Source organism: Coregonus clupeaformis, chromosome 10 (assembly GCF_020615455.1).
Source record: "Coregonus clupeaformis isolate EN_2021a chromosome 10, ASM2061545v1, whole genome shotgun sequence".
Classification (NCBI taxonomy): domain Eukaryota; kingdom Metazoa; phylum Chordata; class Actinopteri; order Salmoniformes; family Salmonidae; genus Coregonus; species Coregonus clupeaformis.
The window spans coordinates 36,031,804-36,043,845 of NC_059201.1; the positions used below are offsets into that span (position 1 = coordinate 36,031,804).

At 49.3% G+C, this 12,042-nt stretch overlaps 1 protein-coding gene across 3 annotated transcripts in view; it reads right to left on the reverse strand.

Moving 5' to 3' along the window:
* Positions 1-12,042, reverse strand: part of LOC121575383 (sarcolemmal membrane-associated protein-like) — a 209,358-nt gene that overhangs the window by 11,403 nt on the left and 185,913 nt on the right. For 2 of the 3 annotated variants that reach the window (XM_041888450.2, XM_041888448.2), the window contains 4 exons: positions 11,645-11,950; positions 10,456-10,573; positions 5,192-5,342; positions 3,457-3,591 (listed from right to left, as the gene is read on the reverse strand). In XM_041888450.2, the coding sequence (XP_041744384.1) occupies positions 3,457-3,591; positions 5,192-5,342; positions 10,456-10,573; positions 11,645-11,950 (710 nt within the window). Of the gene's footprint in view, positions 1-2,353; positions 2,441-3,456; positions 3,592-5,191; positions 5,343-10,455; positions 10,574-11,644; positions 11,951-12,042 lie in introns of all 3 variants that reach the window. The other variant, XM_041888449.2, reaches the window with a different exon arrangement.

A 12,042-nucleotide genomic window follows, 5' to 3' on the forward strand; every position in this document is an offset into this window, starting at 1 on the left:
AGTTAGAGAGGATGATACTGATGATGAAGATAGTTAGAGAGGATGATACTGATGAAGATGGTTAGCGAGGATGATACAGATGATGAAGATAGTTAGAGAGGATGATACAGATGATGAAGATAGTTAGAGAGGATGATACTGATGATGAAGATAGAGGATGATACTGATGATGAAGATAGTTTTAATGATACAGATGATGAAGATAGTTTGAATGATACTGATGAAGATAGTTAGAGAGGATGATACAGATGAAGTTGGTTAGAGAGGATGATACTGATGAAGATACTGATGATGAAGATAGTTAGCGAGGATGATACTGATGAAGATAGTTAGAGAGGATGATACTGATGATGAAGATAGAGAGGATGACTGATGATGAAGATAGTTAGAGGATGATACTGATGACGAAGATAGAGAGGAAGATACAGATGATGAAAATAGTTAGAGAGGATGATACTGATGAAGGTAGTTAGAGAGGATGATACTGATGAAGATGGTTAGCGAGGATGATACTGATGAAGATAGTTAGAGAGGATGATACTGATGATGAAGATAGTTAGAGAGGATGATACTGATGATGAAGATAGTTAGAGAGGATGATACTGATGAAGATGGTTAGCGAGGATGATACTGATGAAGATGGTTAGCGAGGATGATACTGATGAAGATAGTTAGAGAGGATGATACTGATGATGAAGATAGTTAGAGAGGATGATACTGATGAAGATGGTTAGCGAGGATGATACAGATGATGAAGATAGTTAGAGAGGATGATACAGATGATGAAGATAGTTAGAGAGGATGATACTGATGATGAAGATAGAGGATGATACTGATGATGAAGATAGTTTTAATGATACAGATGATGAAGATAGTTTGAATGATACTGATGAAGATAGTTAGAGAGGATGATACAGATGAAGTTGGTTAGAGAGGATGATACTGATGAAGATACTGATGATGAAGATAGTTAGCGAGGATGATACTGATGAAGATAGTTAGAGAGGATGATACTGATGATGAAGATAGAGAGGATGACTGATGATGAAGATAGTTAGAGGATGATACTGATGACGAAGATAGAGAGGAAGATACAGATGATGAAAATAGTTAGAGAGGATGATACTGATGAAGGTAGTTAGAGAGGATGATACTGATGATGAAGATAGTTAGAGAGGATGATACTGATGATGAAGATAGTTAGAGAGGATGATACTGATGAAGATGGTTAGCGAGGATGATACTGATGAAGATAGTTAGAGAGGATGATACTGATGATGAAGATAGTTAGAGAGGATGATACTGATGATGAAGATAGTTAGAGAGGATGATACTGATGAAGATGGTTAGCGAGGATGATACTGATGAAGATAGTTAGAGAGGATGATACTGATGATGAAGATAGTTAGAGAGGATGATACTGATGAAGATGGTTAGCGAGGATGATACTGATGAAGATAGTTAGAGAGGATGATACTGATGATGAAGATAGTTAGAGAGGATGATACTGATGAAGATGGTTAGCGAGGATGATACAGATGATGAAGATAGTTAGAGAGGATGATACAGATGATGAAGATAGTTAGAGAGGATGATACTGATGATGAAGATAGAGGATGATACTGATGATGAAGATAGTTTTAATGATACAGATGATGAAGATAGTTTGAATGATACTGATGAAGATAGTTAGAGAGGATGATACAGATGAAGTTGGTTAGAGAGGATGATACTGATGAAGATACTGATGATGAAGATAGTTAGCGAGGATGATACTGATGAAGATAGTTAGAGAGGATGATACTGATGATGAAGATAGAGAGGATGACTGATGATGAAGATAGTTAGAGGATGATACTGATGACGAAGATAGAGAGGAAGATACAGATGATGAAAATAGTTAGAGAGGATGATACTGATGAAGGTAGAGAGGATGATACTGATGATGAAGATAGTTTGAATGATACAGATGAAGGTAGTTTGAATGATACTGATGAAGGTAGTTAGAGAGGATGATACTGATGAAGGTAGTTTGAATGATACAGATGAAGGTAGTTTGAATGATACTGATGAAGGTAGTTAGAGAGGATGATACTGATGAAGGTAGTTTGAATGATACTGATGAAGGTAGTTAGAGAGGATGATACTGATGAAGATAGAGAGGATGATACTGATGATGAAGATAGTTTGAATGATACAGATGAAGGTAGTTTGAATGATACTGATGAAGGTAGTTAGAGAGGATGATACTGATGAAGTTGGTTAGCGAGGATGATACTGATGAAGATGGTTAAGAGGAGATACGAATGATGAAGATGACAGACAGATGACAGACGACACCAACACTGTGTACCTTCTACCACAACTGGCTGAAGCACCAATACAGCAAAGCCAGGATAAGGCCGATGAAAATGGCTTGGACAGGCTGCAATATGGATGGCTAAAGGAGGGAAGGGATCAATTAATCATAGAGAATAATCAAATAGAATAATCAATATTTTAAACTAATCAATAAACGGAAAAATTATAAAAACGAATCAATAAACAAAGAACTGAAGGGAGGGGCCATGGGGATAGCTTTAATATCGACACAAAAGGGGAGATTGAGAGGGAGGTGGGAATGGAGGATTGGCGGGGGACAGGGCGGGAGGCGGGACAGGGCGGGAGGCGGGGGACAGGGCGGGAGGCGGGACAGGGCGGGAGGCGGGACAGGGCGGGGGATAGGGCGGGAGGCGGGAGGCGGGACAGGGCGGGGGATAGGGCGGGAGGCGGGGGATAGGGCGGGACGCAACTGTCAGAATCAATAAACAAACAAACTGATGTCTACAGATAGATACACCACATCTAGAAGCTGAACACAGAACAGCAACAGAGGATGAAGAGAGACTGGGGGAGTTGATACAAACACACTGCTAGAGAAACGACAGCGTTCCCTGGGATTTCTGTGTGGTTATCAAGGCTGATTCCTCTTATTGGATTTTGTTGGTGTTATTTATATCCAGGGAGGTCTATAGTAGCAGTGAGAGCCAGTTATAACTCCCTGAGGCGTATGCTTCCTCACCCGCCATCTTGGATATAAAAGCATTACGCCATTAGGGTTGATGTAACATAGGCTAGAGGGAGATCCACCATATTTCTTCTACCACTCTATTCCTTTTAAATCCATGAGGACATTAAAAACAGCCCAAGGATATGAGGACATTGGGCATCAAAAATACAACAGAAAAAAATCCACAAGGGTCTCCATTCATCATTCCATTATTGGCATCTTTCTATGACAAAAACTGTCAAAAACGAATGTCAAAAACAGTCAGAAACTAAATTTCAAACGGTCTGGTTCTTACAACAGACATAGATTTCCCATAGCACCCATTGGGATACCTTTAGCATATACAGTACATGCTCTGAACCAGAGACAAGATAGATTGGTGGCCTCTGGTTAGGGTCACTACTCACATTCTTGCCCTTGTCCTGCAGCAGTTTGAGGTTGACTTTACACTGTTCCAGCTCGTCGTTGATGGAGCGTTTCTCCAGCTCTGTCCTCTCATAACACTGCCTCAGATCACACAGCAAGTTCTGAGTGTCCTCATACTAGTAGGGGGGGAGAGAGAGAAGGGGGGAGAGAGAGAAGGGGGACAGAGAGTGGGGAGAGAGAGAGAGTGGGGAGCGAGAGAGTGGAGGAGAGAGAGGGGGGAGAGAGAAGGGGGAGAGAGAAGGGGGAGAGAGGGGGGAGAGAGGGGGCGAGAGAGAGGGGGCGAGAGGGAGAGAGAGAGGGAGAGAGAGAGGGAGAGAGAGGGAGAGAGAGGGGGGCGAGAAGGAGAGAGAGGGAGAGAGGGAGAGAGAGGGGGCGAGAAGGAGAGAGAGGGGGCGAGAGAGAGGGGGCGAGAAGGAGAGAGAGGGGGCGAGAGAGAGAGGGGGCGAGAGGGAGAGAGAGGGGGGCGAGAGGGAGAGAGAGGGGGGCGAGAGAGAGGGGGAGAGAGAGGTAGAGAGAGAGAGGGAGAGAGAGGTAGAGAGAGAGAGAGAGAGGGGGCGAGAGAGAGGGGAGAGAGAGGGGGCGAGAGAGAGAGGGAGAGAGAGGGGGGCGAGAGAGAAAAGCAACAGGCGTTTCAAACATCTTGTGATGGGTGAACTGTATACTACCTCTCTCTGCTAGCAGCCTGGGTCAGCTGTGACTGCAGTATGTGAACCGTATCATACCTCTCTCTGCAGGCTGTGTCCTGCTAGCAGCCTGGGTCAGCTGTGACTGCAGTATGTGAACCGTATCATACCTCTCTCTGCAGGCTGTGTCCTGCTAGCAGCCTGGGTCAGCTGTGACTGCAGTATGTGAACCGTATCATACCTCTCTCTGCAGGCTGTGTCCTGCTAGCAGCCTGGGTCAGCTGTGTCTGCAGTATGTGAACCGTATCATACCTCTCTCTGCAGGCTGTGTCCTGCTAGCAGCCTGGGTCAGCTGTGACTGCAGTATGTGAACCGTATCATACCTCTCTCTGCAGGCTGTGTCCTGCTAGCAGCCTGGGTCAGCTGTGACTGCAGTATGTAAACCGTATCATACCTCTCTCTGCAGGCTGTGTCCTGCTAGCAGCCTGGGTCAGCTGTGACTGCAGTATGTGAACCGTATCATACCTCTCTCTGCAGGCTGTGTCCTGCTAGCAGCCTGGGTCAGCTGTGACTGCAGTATGTGAACCGTATCATACCTCTCTCTGCAGGCTGTGTCCTGCTAGCAGCCTGGGTCAGCTGTGACTGCAGTATGTGAACTGTATTATACCTCTCTCTGCAGGCTGTGTCCTGCTAGCAGCCTGGGTCAGCTGTGACTGCAGTATGTGAACCGTATCATACCTCTCTCTGCAGGCTGTGTCCTGCTAGCAGCCTGGGTCAGCTGTGACTGCAGTATGTGAACCGTATCATACCTCTCTCTGCAGGCTGTGTCCTGCTAGCAGCCTGGGTCAGCTGTGACTGCAGTATGTGAACCGTATCATACCTCTCTCTGCAGGCTGTGTCCTGCTAGCAGCCTGGGTCAGCTGTGACTGCAGTATGTGAACCGTATCATACCTCTCTCTGCAGGCTGTGTCCTGCTAGCAGCCTGGGTCAGCTGTGTCTGCAGTATGTGAACCGTATCATACCTCTCTCTGCAGGCTGTGTCCTGCTAGCAGCCTGGGTCAGCTGTGTCTGCAGTATGTGAACCGTATCATACCTCTCTCTGCAGGCTGTGTGTCCTGCTAGCAGCCTGGGCCAGCTGTGTCTGCAGCTTGTTAGCATCCTGGAGGTGTTGGTCCTGCAGTGAGCCCAGTCTACTCTGCATCTCTCCCTGGGACGTCTTCAGACTGGCAGTCTGCTCCCTGGAACTGAGGAGGGGGACAAAGAGACTATATAAAAGCATGTCCAGAACTGTGAAATAGTCCAAACAGGGACTAGTGGATCTTCTACATACATCAGACTGCTGCTGAGACTGGAAGAGAAGGGGAGGAGAGCAGAGGTCAGCATCAGGTCAACATGTCAACATGTGGACGGAAGCCTGAAGTCTAAATGTGCACCTCAGAGAGGTACTTTGATCTCATTCTGCAAAGTGAACACACTCCCCTTCCAGCCACCTCTTCCTCAAACCCCCACAGCTAAGGAATACCTGCTAGACTAGCCCAGCCACCTCTTCCTCACACCCCCACAGCTAAGGAATACCTGCTAGACTAGCCCAGCCTCCTCTTCCTCACACCCCCACAGCTAAGGAATACCTGCTAGACTAGCCCAGCCACCTCTTCCTCAAACCCCCACAGCTAAGGAATACCTGCTAGACTAGCCCAGCCTCCTCTTCCTCAAACCCCCACAGCTAAGGAATACCTGCTAGACTAGCCCAGCCTCCTCTTCCTCACACCCCCACAGCTAAGGAATACCTGCTAGACTAGCCCAGCCACCTCTTCCTCAAACCCCCACAGCTAAGGAATACCTGCTAGACTAGCCCAGCCACCTCTTCCTCAAACCCCCACAGCTAAGGAATACCTGCTAGACTAGCCCAGCCACCTCTTCCTCAAACCCCCACAGCTAAGGAATACCTGCTAGACCAGCCCAGCCACCTCTTCCTCACACCCCCACAGCTAAGGAATACCTGCTAGACTAGCCCAGCCACCTCTTCCTCACACCCCCACAGCTAAGGAATACCTGCTAGACTAGCCCAGCCTCCTCTTCCTCACACCCCCACAGCTAAGGAATACCTGCTAGACTAGCCCAGCCACCTCTTCCTCACACCCCCACAGCTAAGGAATACCTGCTAGACTAGCCCAGCCACCTCTTCCTCAAACCCCCACAGCTAAGGAATACCTGCTAGACTAGCCCAGCCACCTCTTCCTCACACCCCCACAGCTAAGGAATACCTGCTAGACTAGCCCAGCCACCTCTTCCTCAAACCCCCACAGCTAAGGAATACCTGCTAGACTAGCCCAGCCTCCTCTTCCTCAAACCCCCACAGCTAAGGAATACCTGCTAGACTAGCCCAGACACCTCTTCCTCAAACCCCCACAGCTAAGGAATACCTGCTAGACTAGCCCAGCCACCTCTTCCTCAAACCCCCACAGCTAAGGAATACCTGCTAGACTAGCCCAGCCACCTCTTCCTCAAACCCCCACAGCTAAGGAATACCTGCTAGACTAGCCCAGCAACCTCTTCCTCAAACCCCCACAGCTAAGGAATACCTGCTAGACTAGCCCAGCCTCCTCTTCCTCAAACCCCCACAGCTAAGGAATACCTGCTAGACTAGCCCAGCCACCTCTTCCTCAAACCCCCACAGCTAAGGAATACCTGCTAGACTAGCCCAGCCTCCTCTTCCTCAAACCCCCACAGCTAAGGAATACCTGCTAGACTAGCCCAGACACCTCTTCCTCAAACCCCCACAGCTAAGGAATACCTGCTAGACTAGCCCAGACACCTCTTCCTCAAACCCCCACAGCTAAGGAATACCTGCTAGACTAGCCCAGCCTCCTCTTCCTCAAACCCCCACAGCTAAGGAATACCTGCTAGACTAGCCCAGACACCTCTTCCTCAAACCCCCACAGCTAAGGAATACCTGCTAGACTAGCCCAGCCTCCTCTTCCTCAAACCCCCACAGCTAAGGAATACCTGCTAGACTAGCCCAGCCACCTGTTCCTCAAACCCCCACAGCTAAGGAATACCTGCTAGACTAGCCCAGCCACCTCTTCCTCAAACCCCCACAGCTAAGGAATACCTGCTAGACTAGCCCAGCCACCTCTTCCTCAAACCCCCACAGCTAAGGAATACCTGCTAGACTAGCCCAGCCTCCTCTTCCTCAAACCCCCACAGCTAAGGAATACCTGCTAGACTAGCCCAGACACCTCTTCCTCAAACCCCCCACAGCTAAGGAATACCTGCTAGACTAGCCCAGACACCTCTTCCTCAAACCCCCACAGCTAAGGAATACCTGCTAGACTAGCCCAGCCTCCTCTTCCTCAAACCCCCCACAGCTAAGGAATACCTGCTAGACTAGCCCAGACACCTCTTCCTCAAACCCCCACAGCTAAGGAATACCTGCTAGACTAGCCCAGACACCTCTTCCTCAAACCCCCACAGCTAAGGAATACCTGCTAGACTAGCCCAGCCACCTCTTCCTCAAACCCCCACAGCTAAGGAATACCTGCTAGACTAGCCCAGCCACCTCTTCCTCAAACCCCCACAGCTAAGGAATACCTGCTAGACTAGCCCAGCCTCCTCTCCCTCAAACCCCCACAGCTAAGGAATACCTGCTAGACTAGCCCAGCCACCTCTTCCTCAAACCCCCACAGCTAAGGAATACCTGCTAGACTAGCCCAGCCTCCTCTTCCTCAAACCCCCACAGCTAAGGAATACCTGCTAGACTAGCCCAGACACCTCTTCCTCAAACCCCCACAGCTAAGGAATACCTGCTAGACTAGCCCAGCCTCCTCTTCCTCAAACCCCCAAGCTAGTACTACTACCCCCCAGATTGAGATAGTACTGTGTTGAAGGAATCCTTCAGGAAGGAGGGTGTTGAGTGTCAGCAGAGAGACCTGGGGACTGTCAGAGAGACGAGGCAGCAAAAGTCCCTTCTATTCTTTCCAGTGTGTCTGCATACAGGGAAGTGGACATTTCCTGTTAAACTAGAGGTTAAACCAAAAGCCCCACCCTGAAACCAGGTTCATGTTCAGCTGAGAGACAGTGCCAGGCTTGGAAAAACTGTCCTGTCTTTGTGAATACAGTTCTGAATGTAGATATGATACGGAATACAGCTCTGAATGGAGATATGATACGGGAAACAGCTCTGAATGGAGATGTGATACAGCTCAGCATTCAACACCATAGTGCCCTCAAAGCTCATCACTAAGCTAAGGACCCTGGGACTAAACACCTCCCTCTGCAACTGGATCCTGGACTTCCTGACGGGCCGCCCCCAGGTGGTAAGGGTAGGCAACACCACATCTGCCATGCTGATCCTCAACACGGGGGCCCCTCAGGGGTGCGTGCTCAGTCCCCTCCTGTACTCCCTGTTCACCCAGGACTGCATGGCCAGGCACGACTCCAACACCATCATTAAGTTTGCTGACGACACAACAGTGGTAGGCCTGATCACCGACAACGACGAGACAGCCTATAGGGAGGAGGTCAGAGACCTGGCCGTGTGGTGCCAGGATAACAACCTCTCCCTCAACGTGATCAAGACAAACGAGATGATGGTGGACTACAGGAAAAGAAGGACTGAGCACGCCCCCATTCTCATCGATGGGGCTGTAATGGAGCAGGTTGAGAGCTTACCAACAAACTATCATGGTCCAAACACACCAAGACAGTCGTGAAGAGGGCACGACAAAACCTATTCCCCCTCAGGAGACTGAAAAGATTTGGCATGGATCCTCAGATCCTCAAAAAGTAATACAGCTGCACCATCGAGAGCATCCTGACTGGTTGCATCACCGCCTGGTATGGCAACTGCTTGGCCTCCGACCGCAAGGCACTACAGAGGGTAGTGCGTACGGCCCACACAGTTCCAAATCCATCATCAAGTTCGCTGACGACACATCAGTAGTAGGCCTGATCACCAACAACGACGAGACGGCCTACAGGGAGGAGGTAGGCTCTGACGGCGTGCTGCCAGGTAAACAACCTCTCCCTCGTTAGCAAAACAAAAGGAGCTGATCGTGGACTTCAGGAGGAACCAGGCTGGACACGCCCCCATCCTCATCAATGGGGCCGCCGTGGAGACAGTCAATAACTTCAAATTCCTCTGTGTACACATCTCAGAGAAGCTGACATGATCTAACCACACAAACACCGTAGTGAAAAAGGCACAACAGCGACTCTTCACCTCAGGATGCCGAGACCCTCACAGTGTTCTACAGGAGCACCATCGAGAGCATACTGTCGGGCTGCATCACAGCCTGGTACGGCAACTCCACCACGCGGACCGCAAGGCCCTTCAGAGGGTGATACGCTCAGCCGAACGCACCACTGAGTACACACTGACTGCCCTACAGGACACCTACAACACCAGGTGTCGCAGGAATACCAAGCTGATCATCAGGGACGCCAGCTACCCGAGCCATGGCCTGTTCTCCCTGTTTCCATCACTCAGACGCGGGCAAAAACTGTCAGACTGGCCAATAGTTTCTACCCTCAGACCATCAGGCTGCTGAACATCCACCTCTAGTCAGCTACCTCCTCTCCACTCCCCCCCCCCACACCCTCAACTCTCACTTACCTTACCCGCTACTCCCCCTATGGACACCCCCCACACCCTCAACTCTCACTTCCCTTACCCGCTACTCCCCCTATGGACACTCCTCCCCCCACACCCTCAACTCTCACTTCCCTTACCCGCTACTCCCCCTATGGACACTCCCCCCCACACCCTCAACTCTCACTTCCCTTACCCGCTACTCCCCCCTATGGACACTCCTCCCCCCCACACCCTCAACTCTCACTTCCCTTACCCGCTACTCCCCCTATGGACACTCCCCCCCCACACCCTCAACTCTCACTTCCCTTACCCGCTACTCCCCCTATGGACACTCCCCCCCACACCCTCAACTCTCACTTCCCTTACCCCCTACTCCCCCTATGGACTCCTCCCCCTATGTCTTTACTCCGCCTCCACCTCAACAGACATGTATTTATTCATCACAGTTATTATGTATACATGCTATTGATACTTTTTATTACCATTTTCATTATTTTATTTCACTCAGTCCTGCATGTTGGATCTCAAAGCCTAAGATATTCACTGTACCCTGCAATCACCCCTGCAACTCTGTACATGACTACGTGACTATTAACCACTCTAAATCTGAAAAAGCAACACTTGGCAGAACTGACAACTTCCTTTAGTTGGATGTCATTGGACAGGACTGACCTCAACCCACCACCTAACATGTCTATTTGTAACGGCTAAGGTGTTCAGTTGACAGTCAGGGCTACCCCCCAATCTGCAGTGTGTAGACCCACCTGTCCAGTTCAGTCTCCAGTCCGTGTAGTCTGTCCACGAGGGTCGTCTTCTCAGAACGGAGCCACTCACACTCCTGCTGCAGACTGGAGCAGTCCTTCTGAAGACGGTCCAACTCTCCTACAGAGAGACAGAGACAGAGAGGAGATTTAGACAGGTTACAACAGTTGATCCTCTTTGAGGAAGGAGCCACTGCTCCAAAACCACTGTTGCTTTGCTGCAGGAGGGACTGGTGCACTTCACAAAATAGATGGCATCACGAGGAAGGAAAATGATGTGGATATATTGAAGCAACATCTCAAGACATCAGTCAGGAAGTTAAAGCTTGGTCGCAAATGGGTCTTCCAAATGGACAATGACCCCAAGCATACTTCCAAAGTTGTGGCAAAATGGCATAAGGACAACAAAGTCAAGGTATTGTAGTGGCCATCACAAAGCCCTGACCTCAATCCTATAGAAAATGTGTGGGCAGAACTGAAAAGGCGTGTGCGAGCAAGGAGGCCTACAAACCTGATTCAGTTACACCAGCTCTGTCAGGAGGAATGGGCCAAAATTCACCCAACTTATTGTGGGAAGCTTGTGGAAGGTACCCGAAACGTTTGACCCAAGTTTTAAACAATTTAAAGGCAATGCTACCAAATACTTATTGAGTGTATGTAAACTTCTGACCCACTGGGAATGTGATGAAAGAAATAAAAGCTGAAATAAATCATTCTCTCTACTATTATTCTGACATTTCACCTTCTTAAAATAAAGTGGAGATCCTAACTGACCTAAGACAGGGAATTTTTACTAGGATTCAATGTCAGGAATTGTGAAAAACTGAGTTTAAATGTATTTGGCTAAGGTGTATGTAAACTTCCGACTTCAACTGTATTAGGTTTAGTATAAAATTGTACCTTGTAGATCGTTAGCTCTCTGCTGGTGCTGGCTCTGCTATTGGAAGGGTTAGTGGTTAGCGTGGTATCGTACCTTGTAGCTGGTGGGCTCTCTGCTGGTGCTGGCTCTGCTATTGGAAGGGTTAGTGGTTAGCGTGGTATCGTACCTTGTAGCTGGTGGGCTCTCTGCTGGTGCTGGCTCTGCTGTTGGAAGGGTTAGTGGTTAGCGTGGTATCGTACCTTGTAGCTGGTGGGCTCTCTGCTGGTGCTGGCTCTGCTATTGGAAGGGTTAGTGGTTAGCGTGGTATCGTACCTTGTAGCTGGTGGGCTCTCTGCTGGTGCTGGCTCTGCTGTAGGAAGGTGGCCTGCAGGGAGTTGATCTCCTGTTCGTATTTTGCCGCAGCCTGCCGCCACTTCTCCAGCTCGGCCGTGACACCTCCCAGGTCCCTCTGCAGGGCGGCGATGTCGCGCTCCCTCTCGGCCGTGGCGGCCTCCATGGCGTGGCGGAGGACTAGCACCTCCTCCTGAGCCGAGTACAGCTCCTCCTGTGTGCTGCCAATGCTGCTCTCTCTCTGCTCCTTCAACTCCTCCATATCTACCGCTAGCTTTCCCAACTGGCCTGGAAACATATACACATTAACATACACTGAGTGGACAAAACATTAACAACTCTTTCCATGACAGACTGACCAGGTGAATCCAGGTGAAAGC